Source organism: Centroberyx affinis, unplaced genomic scaffold, assembly GCF_046629955.1.
Source record: "Centroberyx affinis isolate AG114_WGS23_722 - 3 ecotype Tasmania unplaced genomic scaffold, CSIRO-AGI_Caff_v1 ptg001289l_1, whole genome shotgun sequence".
NCBI lineage: Eukaryota > Metazoa > Chordata > Actinopteri > Beryciformes > Berycidae > Centroberyx > Centroberyx affinis.
In genome coordinates this window covers 124,182-139,179 of record NW_027279795.1, presented here as the reverse complement: position 1 = coordinate 139,179, position 14,998 = coordinate 124,182, and the positions used below count along the sequence as shown (strand labels likewise).

The 14,998-nt window shown below is 42.6% G+C and overlaps 1 protein-coding gene across 5 annotated transcripts in view; it reads left to right on the top strand.

Moving 5' to 3' along the window:
- The window catches only part of map7d1b (MAP7 domain containing 1b), a 35,250-nt gene extending 26,377 nt beyond the window's left edge, over positions 1-8,873 (top strand). For 2 of the 5 annotated variants that reach the window (XM_071525346.1, XM_071525342.1), the window contains 10 exons: positions 955-1,106; positions 1,790-1,929; positions 2,606-2,874; positions 3,609-3,942; positions 4,320-4,500; positions 6,504-6,608; positions 6,746-6,796; positions 6,890-6,944; positions 7,125-7,367; positions 8,253-8,873. In XM_071525346.1, the coding sequence (XP_071381447.1) occupies positions 955-1,106; positions 1,790-1,929; positions 2,606-2,874; positions 3,609-3,942; positions 4,320-4,500; positions 6,504-6,608; positions 6,746-6,796; positions 6,890-6,944; positions 7,125-7,367; positions 8,253-8,266 (1,544 nt within the window). In that variant the 3' untranslated portion in view covers positions 8,267-8,873. The remainder of the gene's footprint in view (positions 1-954; positions 1,107-1,789; positions 1,930-2,605; positions 2,875-3,608; positions 3,943-4,319; positions 4,501-6,503; positions 6,609-6,745; positions 6,797-6,889; positions 6,945-7,124; positions 7,368-8,252) is intronic. The other 3 variants (XM_071525344.1, XM_071525345.1, XM_071525343.1) reach the window with 3 other exon arrangements.
- The last annotated feature ends 6,125 nt before the right edge of the window (positions 8,874-14,998 follow it).

Here is a 14,998-nt window from a genome sequence, read left to right as displayed (position 1 = left end):
TTAACATAACTTACTAAATAATAGAAAACTCACTCACTCACTCATCTCATTGTCTCTCTCTCTCTCGCTCTCTCTCTTTCTCTCTCTCTCTCAATTTCTCTTTCCAATATCAATCAGCTTTATTGACATGACAAGTAATACTTATGTTGCCAAAGCTTACATAAATAATGGTGACAAAAATTAATAATCATAAGAAAACAATGATTGTAAACGAATGCAGATAAAACTGATTATGTAACATAAAATGCAAAGAGAGACTCACATTAATTATCATCTCTCTCTCTCTCTCTCTCTCTCTCTCTCTCTCTCTCTCCCTCCCTCTTCATCTATAACCCAGTAGTGAATTTTTAATTGAACAAATTAATCCTTGAGGGCAAATTGGATAATTGCTGCAGCAATGAGATACTAAAGGTACTAAAGGATAAGAATAAAAAGATAATTAAGGATGTAAATAAAAACAATAACACTATAAGACAGTACTATAAGACAGTGGTTCTCAACCTGGGGGTCGAGATCATTTTGGGGGGTTGTGAGATGATTTATGGGATTGGGAAAAAACATATTTCTACTATACGGATTTATTATCATGTCTATTTTTTCAGATCTTTCTCAAATTTTTGCCTTTTTTCATGTGAAATAGTGGATACTGGATAACCTCCTCTGATAATGAATCAAATAAAACAACCTCAAAAGGGAAAATCATTCTTTGGTTGAACTGTTTTCAGTCATCATTTGTTTTAAGGGGTCACAAGCCAAAAAGGTTGAGTACCACTGCTTTAAGATCGAACCCGTCAGCCATCGTTAAAGTATCTGTCAGCTAGATTGAACCGGTGTATCGTAGCATGTAGCACCTTGTGCCTGCTGTGTGTGTGTGTGTGGAGGCCCTGACCTTGGCCCCCGCTGCCGCTCTCTTCTGCATGTGTGTGTGTGTGTGTGTGTCTTCATGCGGCTCAGACTCTCACCACTGCTCCCGTTCAGCCTCTGCCAGCCCGCTGACCGCCTGCTCCCATCACCACCCGCACCAGAACGCCGCCGAGCGCTGGAGGGTCTCCTCCGCCAGCACGCCCGACATCACCCAGCGCCAGCGCCGACGGAACTCCACGCCGGTACACACACACACACACACACACACACACACACACACACACACACACGTACATACACACATTCAGTGACAGGCACACGCACACATAAGCACACAAACCTAGTGGAAATCTATATACTGTTTGTGCTTCGGTAAGATTTGACGTTTTTGATGTGGTGATTAAGGTTTGACTGATATGGGTTTTTGAAGGCTGATACAGATACCAATATTTTTAGACTGAAGAAAAGAAAGTAGACAATATTTTTGTGCTCACATTCAATATCTTTTAATTTGACCGTATTCGTGCCAAAGAAATCCAAGTACTCAGAGTTTCCCTGAAACAACATTTAGACCATCATGGGACACTAAAACTCTCCATTGAAACCCAGACTGATGACTGATGACACCCTCTTAAAAGCAGGGTGACCCACCACATATATTCAATGGTAGGGGAAACTCTGGGATACATTCAGAATAAAAAGCATAATTTACCATTAAATGATTATATGAGTTGTGCAAAGAAAATAAAATGTGATTTAAACTTTTACAGACTACGTTTATGTAGCTGTGGTCAAGGAGGAACCTCCATCATATCTGCAGTGGACGACACTGACCGGCCATTATCCGATAAAAGGCCAATATTGGCGGTATATCGGCAAACCCTACCAGTGATAACTGGTTATTTGTCTCGCCTCTTTCCCAAAGATGGAGAAAAAGAAGAAAGAGAAAAAAGACAAGGAGCGGGAGAACGAAAAAGAGAAGAACGCTCTCTCAAAAGAGAAGGTGCAGAAGAAGAAACAGACGACACCCACCAACACGACCCCGAGGTCCAGGCCAGAGACCAGGTATCGACTGGAGGGACTGTACAATCTGCCTTGTGTGGGGAAAAAGAAACCAGTCCTGTAGATTGCTATATCCCATAGTTGCTAATTTTTAATGGGAAAGTTTGTTAAACCAAATGTTGCATGGTCCAGCGTTGTTTTTGTCCTGTAATTCAGCCTCCAGCAGATATAGAAAAAGGGAGAGACAGAGAGAGAGAGAGAGAGAGAGGAAGATCATGTGTTGTGGTTTCTCCCTGGAGCAGGTCAATGTCTGACAGATGGTCCTAGGTGCAATAACCTAACAACACTAAAAGAGACGCTGCTGGACACTGTTCACTCTCCAGCTCTGGGCCAGCCTGCCAAGAGCGAAGTCTCAGACAGACTGTGAGCGAAGTCTCAGACAGAATGGGGTTTCCCTGACTGATGCACAGGAAAAGAAAAAAGAAAGATAGATATCTCCCTCCTCTCCTCTCATGTCTCACCTCCCCAGAGCCGGGGGATCGTGGGATCGAATGTGGAGGTTCAGTGCGAGTCGCTCATATCTTCTGCTTGACCTAGTTATGGAACCTTACATACTGTGAACCCCATTACTTTTTCCCTGCAGTGCTATGAAATCTCATCTCCTCCGCGTCCATCTCGTTCTCCACTGCTCTTTCACTCTTTCTCCTCCTCATATTTCGTTTCTTCTCGTCTCCATCAGCACTCCAAAGCCCAGAAACAGACCTCCGTCGCCCGCGGCCCCCAAAAGCCGGCCCTTGTCCCCCTGCGTGCCGGCAGCAGCGGCAGCAGCAGCAGCAGCGGCCGCCGCCTCCAAGACCCCGTCGGGCAAGAAGACCCCTCCTCCTGGCAGCAAGACCCGGCCCAAACGGGCCCAGACCCCCGCCAGAGTACAGCCGCAGACGGTCACTGCGGTCACCGTGGAAACCAACAGCGAACCCCAGCAGCCTGACACTCCTGAGGAGACAAAGAGTGAGTATGGTTACCATGGGGACCGTTTCCAAGCTTCAAGGTGACTTAGAGGTTTTGGCCGACGTTCATATTGCCACAGTAAATTCAGTTTATAAACGCACGATTATTGCAGTGTGTGTGTGTGCCAGCAGCTGATTTGAACAGGATTCTCTCTGATATATGTGTTGGATGAACTAGGTTTTCATAATGTGCTGTTTTGACTGTAGATTGTTAATATTTTATAATGAAAATATAATGTTGAATCATAGCCAGGTGATGAATTATTAAAAAGTTGTCATCATATTTTCATTTACAGAGGCTATTAGGTGGAAAGTAGCTTACAGTTCAGGGTTCCAACGGGTCTGGAAAATCCCTGAAAGTTTGTGGATTTCAAAGAAAAATAAAATAAGGCTGTAAAAGTTTTTGAAAATTAATAGATGGTCTTGAAAGTTCTTGATTTTTATTAAAATATAGCCCCCAAATTCATCAGTATGCCTCACCTCTCCCCGTCCTAGGAACAGATTTTGACTGTAGATTGTTAATATTTTATAATGAAAATATAATGTTGAATCATAGCCAGGTGATAAATTATTAAAGAAATGTATCAGGGGGTCTCTGGTGATTTCCCTTCACCTCAAGTTTGGATATGTTTTATAAGCATGTTCTGGGTAAACCAAACCTTTGGTTCATTATTATTGGGGCTTTAGAAACAGATTCATCTCCTGTCCTTTGTCTTCTCTCTTCCTCACCAACAGACTCCAGTAATGTTCCTGCCATTGTGGTGTGCTCTGCCCCGGTTACACCGCCCTCTCTAAGCCTGCCGGTTGTAGCGGCAGCCTCCCCCGCTGTGCCGAGTCTAGAGCCGGCTGCCTCAGCTGCCTCTCCTGCACCGGCTGTTACTCCTGTGAACGCCGCCTCTCCCACTACGCCCGCCGCCGCCGCCGCTCCAGCTGCGCCGACCAGCAGGCCGTCGGCCGGCACCAACGACCCGGAGGAGGCTGCCCGGGCGCTGGCGGAGAAACGCAGACAAGCCAGAGAGCAGCGGGAGAGAGAGGAGCAGGAGCGGCTGGAGCAGGAGCACAGGAACAGGTCGGTCTGCAGGGCAAGATCAATGCCAGTCTGTAATACTGCGTGAAACTTCATATAATGTTATGTAATATCGACAAACAACATCCAAAATGTGAGTTTACAGGATTGTGAACAGTGTATGAGATTAACTTTTTGGCCCACCTGACTAGTGAACTAAAGAAAACTACCTGCCCAGAATATTTTTTACCAGCCAAAAACATTTATAGACATTTTTCATTGTAATAAACTACCAGTCAAAAGTTTGGACACACGCATTTTTCTTTATTTTTACTTTTTTCCACATATTAGATTAATAGCAAAGACATCAAAAGTATGAAATAACACAAATGGAATTATGCAGTGACCAAAAAATTGTGTACTCAACGTCCTCATTGTAGGATCCTGCGTGAGGAGGCGATGGTGCGGGAGGCGGAGGAGAGGAAGCGCAGAGAGGAGGAGGCGCGGCTCATGGCTGAGCAGCAGCGTCTGCGGGACGAGGCCCAGCGGGTTCAGGAGGAGAAGGAGGCGCAGGAGAGAGCCAAGGCCGAGCAGGAGGAGAACGACAGGCTGCAGAGACAGGTGAGGGCCCACAGGTTCATTTGGTGGAAAGTGTCTTCCAGTGCAACCATCTTCAGCGTGGATCAGGGTTCCCACAGGCCATGAAAATGCCTGAAAGTTTGTGGATTTCAAAGAAAAATAAAATATAGCTTTTTAAAATTAATGGATGGCCATGAAAGTACTTGCTTTTATATTAAAATATGCCGCCCACATTCATCAGTATGCCTCAGCTCAATGAACCTCTCTCCGTTCTAGGATCAACACTCATGATGGATATTTGCTTTGACAGAGCAGCAGTTTTAAAACGAATGATTCCACCCTGATTTTTTGATTTGACAAGATCATGAGTAAAACATGATGCCTCTGTCACGTCTAATTTTGTGCAGTGTCATGCTTCACCCCAAGAACATCTGAAGGTAGAGAACGACTGGGCAGAGCCAATAGTTTCATATAGATTCATGAACTGAAACGTCTGCTGCTTTTTCACTTCGCACATGAGCACTTTTTTCACCACATCACCTAATAAATAAATGAAGACATTTCTGCATTGATCTTAGCATATTGAGTGTTGTTTGAGGCTGTTTGTCCCTGCAGGTTGCTCTACCTTAAGATGTTCTTAATCCTTTTCAACTGGTAACAAGGTAACGTTTGATGTTTGGATTGTTTGAGGTGCAGTTTGAGATTTTCCAGTGTCATGTCTTACCCCAAAACATGCTAATTTTGAGTGCTTGAATTTCATCAAACAAGACCTTGAAAGCCATTGAAAAGTCTTTGGATTTAGTGTCCAAATGACTGTGGGAACCTTGATGGATCTATCCCCAGTGGGAATGAAACACTTAACCCTGTCCTAAGCTCCCAGTGTTACCAGGCCAAGATAATTATCAGTGCAGCAATGAATCAGTCCTTGTTAATGGTAAATACTGTACCGCCCTATAATTTTCCATTAACCAACATGAATCCCTGTGATCCCCACATGTGGTAAACCCATGTACCATCTGGGCAGATTAATGCATAGCCTGGTAAACGCGCTGTCAGAGGGGGAATACGTGTGTTTGTAAATCTGAACATCAGGCCCCCGGTCTGACCGTCTCACCCCCTGACTGTCTGGCGTGCGGGCAGATTAATGCAGGAGAATATAGTGCTGTCATGGAGGATGTGTGTCATGCGTGAGTCCTGACAGTCAGTCAGAGGCCCCTTGTCTGTCCGGGCAGATGCCAGCTGGTGACCTCTATAATGGTGTTAGCCCGGCGATGAGCAGGGGCTGAGAGAGCCATTGTGACTGGGCAGATAGTGACGGCTCTGTCTGGCGGGATGAGCGCTGCAGCGGGCCGACGGTCGGCCGCGCTGCGCCTGAAGCGCCGAGCCGGGCTTCACTCCCCTTCTCTCCCCTTCACTCCCCTTCTCTCCCCCTCTTTCCCCTCCTCCCCCTCAATCAGCCCGTTGTTCCGCCCCGACAGCTCAAGAATAGCGGGGGCATCATATTTTTAGCTCTCAGTTTAATTGAAGTATTGTGTTCTTGGCATTAAAAAGGAACTGAAAAAACTAGATATGACCTTTTAGATGTGTGTCCTTAAAATTAAAAGCAGTATTTTCACTCAAGTCAGTGCACTGTAGTTAACTGGTGGATCTCCAGACGTTGAAGACAGCAGACTGTAATTGTTTCAGCCATGACAGATGTGGTTTATGTTTATATCATAATTTTGTTTTCATTGCTTTCTTGATCACATCTGTGTGGTTGCTGCTGAGTCTAAATAACCCAGTGAGGCATGTAATGCAGTTACTCAGGATGATATCAACTCTGCCTGAAGCCTACAGACCTGACCGGGCATGTGCTTCCCCCTGGTGGTTACTTTGTGAACTGACTCATTTCACACAAAATGACCTTTTCTGCTGTACTTTTCCATCAGTGCTGGACTTTTCCATCAGCTGTAATAGAAACCAGAATTATTACTGTTGACTCAGAAAGGCTGATGTAGTTTTTTTGTTTGCTACATATTAAAGATTTTGTTTTTTTGTTGTTTCAGAGGGAGGAGGCCGAAGCCAAGGCCCGCGAAGAGGCGGAGCGTCAGCGCATAGAGAGGGAGAAACACTTCCAGAAGGAAGAGCAGGAGCGACTGGAGAGGAAGAGGGTAAGGGGGAAAGAAAGAGGAGAGGAAACAGAGGCAGTGAGGGAATGTAGTAATCTTCAGAGTCCAGATAGCCACACAGATCACTCATGGGCTCAAACATGCAGCTAACTGAAGTCTCCTTCTGTTGAACCGTACAGCGCCTGGAGGAGATCATGAAGAGGACCAGGAAGAGCGATGCAGGAGAAAAGGTTGGTGTGATTCCTTTCAGATAAGCTTGGAGAAACTTAACTTTCTCTTGTTTCACTGCAATAACAACAGTGTTTTGTTCTTCATACTCACAGAAGGATGTCAAGGCCTCTCCGCAGGTCAATGGGAAGGACACAGAGATCAATAAGGGTAACTTTCTTGTCTCATGATAATCTGCTTTTGCTTCAGATAATGTGTTTGTGTAAAGTGTTTCTGACTTCAAAACAGTCAAGTTGCTATGCCAAAAATACTTTATCCTCTACACTTTTAGGAAAAAAAATCAATAAATTAATTAATTCTTTCATTCATTCATATATCATCTTCCTACAGCACCTGGAGGCCTGCAGAGCCCTCGGGAGCCAATGAATAATGGCGCAGCAGTCCTCAGCCAATCACAAGCTGTGTCCGGCCCTGTTGTAAACGGCGTCCAGCCAACCACGCACCAGAACGGCCTCTCAGCCAACGGCGAGGCGGCTGACTTCGAGGGGCGAGTCAGCGACCCGATCCTGGCCTTCGAGGGAGGAGAGCCCTTCCTGATGAAAACAGGCCCCATGAAGCCTCAGCATGTCGCAGGTACAGGAGCTAGATAGACTTCAGTTGCGTAATACGTTAGTCTTGTTCTGTCGTCTTGATGTAGCTGAAATTATCACTAAAAGAACTTGAATTGCATAATATATATGTATTAGACTTACCAGATCAGGCTCCAAATTTCACCCATTGCTCCAAGTTTGGACTGCTGGCTGTAGCCTCTATGAAGAACTCTATGAAGGAGAAGAAATTTCCAAAATTAGAAGTAGGATCTCAGTCTGAGTTGAGTTTAGAGGCCCCCTGTTTCATGCCAAGAACCCCACAACCAGACACCCACAAATGATGCAGGCACCAATCAGTAACAAGATTCATCATTACTCCCAAGTTTAATCAAAATCAGACTGGTAGTGTAGCTGTTATGGCTTTTCAGACTTTGAAATTGTGACCTTTAATCATAGCGCCCTCATCAGGCCAATCATTGCATTTCTTTAAATGCCAGAACGCTGTACCAAAATCTGTCATCTCTCCATGTTTTGTCAGAATTGGACCAGTGGTGTCTGAGAGTTTTGACTTTTAATTACAGTGTAATTTGTAAGAATTGTTGGTTTTGTGTAGGAAGTGTCAGTCAGACTTATGGTATAGGAGTTATGGCCTTTCCAAGTTTCAAATTTTGACCTTTAATTATAGCGCCCCCATCTGGCCAGTCAGCCACCCCTCATTTCTTTTCATGGGTAACAATTATTTTCAACACAACGTTCTTCATATATCCCTATAAGACAATTCCTAAACCAGTGTATCATCCAGAGAACGGCACATTTTATATGGAATAGTAACTGGATCTCTTTAAAATGAATTTCACCTAACAAAGACAAACCATCTCCTTCTCATTCACTCTTTCTTCTGTCTTCCTCTTCCCGTCTTCTGTCCCAGCAGAGGTCCTGTGAGCCCCCCCCCCCCCCCCTCATCCACGGAGACGCGCCTTATGTCTCTGCTTCAGCTAAGAGATTCTGTGCCACACCACAGCGGCTTATAAAGAAGTGTGCCAAACAAACGATGAACTGCGCTGAATTCACTGTAACATCTATCTGCCGCAGAGGACAAAGAGGAGGAGCAAAACTCTGCCCGAAAAAAAAAAAAAACTCATCCCAAAAAAAAAAAAAACTACATAAAGAAAAAAACGCAACAAGTATTCTCTGTCTTCACTGCGTGTTATGGTGCAGCATTTGTCGAGTTTTATTGAAATGTCACATGCAGATTTTATGGTGCACCTTAAAAATGACTGACTGTGTAACAAATTTTAGAAATTATAAGACCCTGGAAATACATAATATTTGACAATGGTTGTTATTATTATCGTCGTTGTTATGATATTGCTATTGTTATCTTAAGTTGAACAATGTGTGTGTGTTTGTTCTTTTTGTCTTGAATTATTGAGTTATTTAACTTGGGGAGCGTTGTAAGGATCGGCCACAGACAGTGTATGTAAATGTATAATGAGCCTGGCTGCCTAGGCCTCCTGTTACAGGGGATCTGTGAAATAAAGCTTTATGAAAGGGACCAGGGCGGCTGTTTGTCTCCGTGCATCCCTTTCTGTAAAGATGTCTGACAGTAGAGACCTAATAGAATGAAGATGAAGTCCAAAACTCTGTAGATCCATTTTGAAATTCTTTACTCAGGATTTCAATAGTTCTAAGTAATGAGCTGTAGTTTTATACCAGCAATATATGAAATATACACTACCAGTCAAAAGTTTGGACACACCACATTTTTCTTAAATGTACTATTTTCTACATTTTAGAATAATAGTAAAGACAACAAAACTATGAAATAACACAAATAGAATTATGCAGTGACCAAAAAAGTGTTAAATCAAAACTGTCTCATATTTTAGATTCTTTAAAGTAGCCGCTCTTTGCCTTGAAGGAAAGGCAAAGGCTTTGGAAAGAAATTCATACACAGGCATCAACTTCACTATTTGTATTTGTCTAAGAAATAAATTTCAAGAATTTAAGCATAAGCCTTTAGATCAAAATAGGTTTAAGATAATGAAAACCATGGAACATTCAATCAGGTGGGTCCAAACTTTTGACTGGGAGTGTGTATAAAGTAGAACAAATGGTGATCTCATTTTGTTAATTTCATTTTTGTAACAGAACCCTTCAATTACATCGTCACATACTTTGCATTCCAGGTTTTGAACACAGTTCTGTTTTTAGAGGAAGTCTTGGCTGCTGATGTCATGTGGATCCTGTGAACGCAGGCATGAAATCAGGTTATCTGGTTTATTAACGGTGGCTCAGCAGCTTCCTTCTGCCTGATTTATGTCTCCGACAACACGGACCTGCAAACAGACCGATTCATTTTGGAGGAGCGCCACAGGAGGAGGAAAGATGAAAAGGCGGAGAGAAAGAGAAAGATGGAGAAGGAGAGAAGGAGAGCATGGGGATTACTGTTATAGGCTCTCTCTCTCTCTCTCTCTCTCTCTCTCTCTCTCTGTGTGTGTGTGTGTGTGTGTGTGTGTGTCATTTGTCTCAATCACATCATACTTTGACACTTGCTCTCAGCTTTCACCCTGTTTTCCTTGACTTTTCTTGATGGCAGATGACAAAGTGACAGTTCTCAGCAGTAAGAAGAGTCCAGTCAGAAATCTCTTGTCCCCAAAGAACATTTTTGTTGTTCATGTGTATTGCAGTTGTTTTCATAGCGTTGTCTTTTGAATGTTCAGATCCAAATCCAGAAGGTGGCAGCACTGACTTGAAAACACCATGTGCCGCCCAGACTCTACTCCCATCAGCAGCTCCTGTGACTGCTCATAATTTCATTCATGTGTGTAATTCGACTTTTTTTCTGCAGCTATGACCACCGATGGCATAAAAATTCACAACTACTATGGTAATATAAAGTAATATAAAACGACTAATGATTTAATGTTAAAAAAAAAAAAATCTTGTGTAAACAGCTGTAAAAGAAATTCATTGGTTCATTCATTTGTTGACATTGGGACAAAGTTGCAAAAGACAGGAAATTTGATTGACCAACAGTGACCAACATCTGGAATTTTTATTCATGGTGATCTGAGAAATCTGACTTAAGTTTAAATAACCTAAATAAAATAAATAAATAATCTACCAGTCAAATGTTTCAGAAGTTATGTGATTAGAATAAAAAAAAAATCTTTATGGCATGTGGAAAACATATGGGAGAGGATGGTGGTATTGTAGGAAGCTCACTGCTCTGGACACAGTCCCAACACCCAGGAACCAATGAATGAAGCCATCAGCATCTATAATTTTCTGCAATTCTGGAGGTTTGCTGTGTCTTAACTAAGAAAGAAGTCAAAATAATTTATCACATAGTTTACTGTGGTGATGAGTTGGCGGGGTCAGTGATGTGTAAACCTTATTTTAACCAGTTATACATAGGTATAAGTAGGATAGTATTCAAGATAATGTCTAGATTGGATTATTTTAGATGTTTAAAAGGACCAAGACTGACTGAGAGTATCTACTCTGCTGGACAAACTAAAAGTCTTAGTCTGGATCTGGGATCAAATACGTTTTCTAACTGAAATGTAGTCATGGTGCTATGAGCATGTTTGCATCAAAGGCATTGGATGTCATAAATTTAAATGATCAGAAAATTACCACACTTTCATAGAGACTCTCTGTCTGCAACAACAGCCCATATTTGTTTGTCTGTGACTCCTGGTTGCACGGAGAAGAGAACTGACCACAAACAGAACTGAGGTGCAGCAGAGCCAAAGGATCAAAGGTGGGTGCATGAGACTCTGTGTCCTCTTGCTGCTGCGACACTATGAATCACTTTAGCAATCAAATATTAAAAGCCTCGTGGTCACTCTGTTGTTTTTCTCATCTCTGGTCAACTCATCTTCAAACAGAAGCCTCATTGCTGCAGTGTGTCCATTCAGTTCAGGTCACAGTGTATCTGTCAAAGGCCTGCTAGCGTATCAAATGTCTAACAAGATAAACCGGCGCCTGTTTCACTGTGACCATGCTGCCATTTGGCACAGAGATGTGATTCTGGACAGAAAGCCTGTGAGAGGACATGCTGTGCTCTCTGCATCTGTTTGCTTTGGTTTGGACAGCTCCTCACTATAGCTGTATAATTAGAAAGCTTACTCAACATACAATGCAATGCCGCACACAAAGAGCCTCCATCTCTGCCACAGCGCACACAGCATGTATAAATAATGAGGACACATTTGCCTCCCTGCCTCAGTACAGCTACACTTCAATTCATAGTTCTATTGTCTGTGTGTATTCTTACTCTACATAAGTGGATATTTACATGGTAATGTTAACTCAGCAGCATGAAGTACAGAATATAACAGAGTGATGACACAGAGAACCGGCTCATTCCTGTTGCAAATCCACTTCCCCCTCCCTCCATGTTCTTGGAAAGTCAGGGTTTTTGCATAACCATTTCATGATTGTGCGATATGAAAACGACCCTGGTCCGGCCAGGCCTGCATGTGTGTCACACCGTCAGAGATAGAGGCAGAGAGATGCTCTTCTGTTCCTGAAGCTTGTTTCAGGTTCCTCTGTCCTGACTGGTATGGGCAGTGCTGGGCAGCGCTGGTGTGATGTGGAAGTGTAACATAGCAGAGAGGCTGAGAGGGGAGTGTGGGTGTTTGCTGTGCTGCTGTTTAGCTTTACACCAGGCCTCAGCCAAAAAAAAAGTAGTAAACTTAAGAAGTGCACTAAATTTGGTAAGTATTTTTGTTACTTGTTGAGACTGAATTTGCCCACCTTTTAGCCTATAAAAGTCTACTTGTAGGTATACTTAAGTTGATATCTGTATACTTTTAGTAGCCTATACTTGAGGTTGACTCACACAAATACTAACAGTGGACTATGGTATATTTGAACTTCTTGTGACTTAATTGGAGCACTTTTAAGTTTATTAAAGTATACTTCTAGTATCATTAAAAATACAAGTACAAGCCTAAGTATACTAGTTGCAAGTGTATTTTTCTGCATGTACAGTAAAGTATACTCTCTTATTTTTTTAGTTTGAAAGAAGTATGCTAAGAGTGCACTAAAATAATCTTCTTTTGATACAGTTGGCAAAACACAACATGCTACGCAGACCTGAGAAATTAATTCCAACCTGTCCAACCTTCACATGACACATGAAATGAAATAATTATCACGTATGAATGATGTTGAGCAATTATTGTTATTGCATGAGGATGCAAGCACATAAGAAGCAGCTCTTCACAAACACTTCCTTAAAACAGCACAAATTAAAACGCTAACAGAGAGTGCTAGACTATTCAGACAGTCTGCAGGAAGCTGTGTTCACTCTTTTCACTGAGCTTTGGTCCCTTGTTCACACCTTTGCTTTCACTCTTCCCTGCAAGACACAAGGTGAGACGTTTTCTTTTCCCTCTCTTACACTTTTACTTGCTTGCTGAATGTGGTCTGAGTTGTGTTTCAGTTTTGGGACATTTTGCTTCATAAGCTGTCTATGAATTTTGGATCACAATGTTACAACAAAAGAATGGCATGTCCCAAGAAAAACACAGTGAGCAGACTTAATGAAGCAGGGAGAAGGAAATTGTTCAGAAGCTAAGCCATTCTACCACGCTGGCTGCGGTATTATTATGTAAGACTTCACTCACTTGAGAGGTATTACTCAACAATAAACAGAAAATAACCAGTGTGCCCAGGCAGAAACGCCAAAAAAAGGGTTTCATTTGAGCATAATATTCATGTGATGGGAACACAGGAAGCAGGAAATCACACAAACAAACGCAGAAAATACTACATAACAGTGTAAAAGGCTGACTAAAATTCAGTGTGACCTTGTGTTTGTGTGTTTGTTTTGGAAATTGTACCCTTGCTAAAAGTACAGTGATGTTTGTTTGTTGTTTGTTTGCTCTCCTGGGGTTTTTGTAGCATGTGTAACATCCTAAACGCAAACAAAAGAGTTTGACACTACCAGAGCATTATCATGTTTTCACTCACAGTGCACAGTTTTTATTTAAAACTAGCAAACATTTTGTTTAGATTTAGTGTGCTACAACACACATTCTTTCTCATGTTGTTTTGCTATTGACAAACAGACACACAATCTCTGTGTTCTGAATCTGACTGATATTACCCTTCTTAACTGACATTTTACGTTACTTTTATCTCATGATCTCATTGGTCAGAGTTGGTCATTGGTTATCCTTTGCCCCTTGGAATGCAAACCCCCAGAGAGACCATAAACAGCTCGTAACAGTGAGTGACAGACGAGGAGCGATGTGTGGTCCCACGTTGTGGCCAAAGCAGAGAATTTGGCAGGGTTAATTTTAACCTTGGCACCTCCGCATCTCCAACACCTGTGGTGTGAAGGAAAATGACAGTGAAGAAGCACTGTTTGTGTATCTCTGTCAAAGGGCAACGAGGGGTGACATGGAGACCGCATGCCACACTAACCTGTAAAAATTCAAAAGGGGAAACCAGGTCTGAGCGCAGGCTGAGATTGCGATTGAGTGAAGGAGAGAGAGCTGCAGGTTTAAGGCTCCTCTCAGTCCTTGTCCTTGACACGGTTCGATCACAGCAGGGAAATAGCTGGACTGTAATGACAGGCTCGACTGGATTCTCAGTTTTTTTGGACGGATGATTCGATGATTTGTAATGCAGTACACCGCTCAGCAGCACCCAAGACATCAAAAATGTAGAAAATGTCTTTCTTTCAGCATGAAACATTCATGGTGTCTTGTTCATTTATCTTGCATGCAGCCCCTCCTGCAGGTATCTTGTCACTTATTTAAATGTTATAACATGATCTTAATACTGCAGTCACACACAGAGCTTCCTATCCATGACTCCGGTGCAGAGAATAGAATATTGCTATCACACAGTAATATCTTTACACTACTGATATGGAGAATTATGAAAATAGGGAGACTATATAAATATATATTGATATATTGATCTTTATTGCTGAAGCATTTTGCATAATTGATATACTGTGATTGTCACATCTGACTGATTGTCCATCCACACGAGGAAAGTCAGTTTTAAACAAGAAGATTGTGGTGGCAGTCCATTGTTGGGAATTGCTGTCTTCCTCTCTATATGGGATTTTTCATGCATATTGATATACAGGTCGCTCTTTTGGTTCACCTTATGGGTTTATAGGTCGACAGGTGGCCTGGAGCCCAAATGAAAAGAGAAACTTCACAAGCTTTATTCTGAATTAGAATGATATATTTTGCATGTTTTGTTGCAAAACTTGCTTCCCCAACCTTATATGTACTCTTTGGCTTTGAGCGGATTGTAGGGAAAGAACAGAGAAACCACTGCAGTCTCCCACAATGCTCCTGTGAATGTAACCATTGTAGTGGATCTGTTACTCATTTACTCCAGACTCTTATGAAGTTGTATCTCTGGTATTAAAAAGGAGTAACAAACAGCGAAAGAGTACTGATATCTACACAGCCTTTATTGTGGCTTACAGAGGCCTGGAGCCCCCGAGAGGTGTTCAGGACGGAATCCGTCTCTGTGTCACCACCCTCGCATCGGGCACAGGCAGATAGGACAGAAGGCATTATGTGGCTCAGATAAAAATAGTGCACTACAAATAGCTGACTCCAACTTTAAGCTGTGTTGAAAAGCAGTTGTGTTATGTATTTGGGTGGAACATCGTCCACCACAGGATGG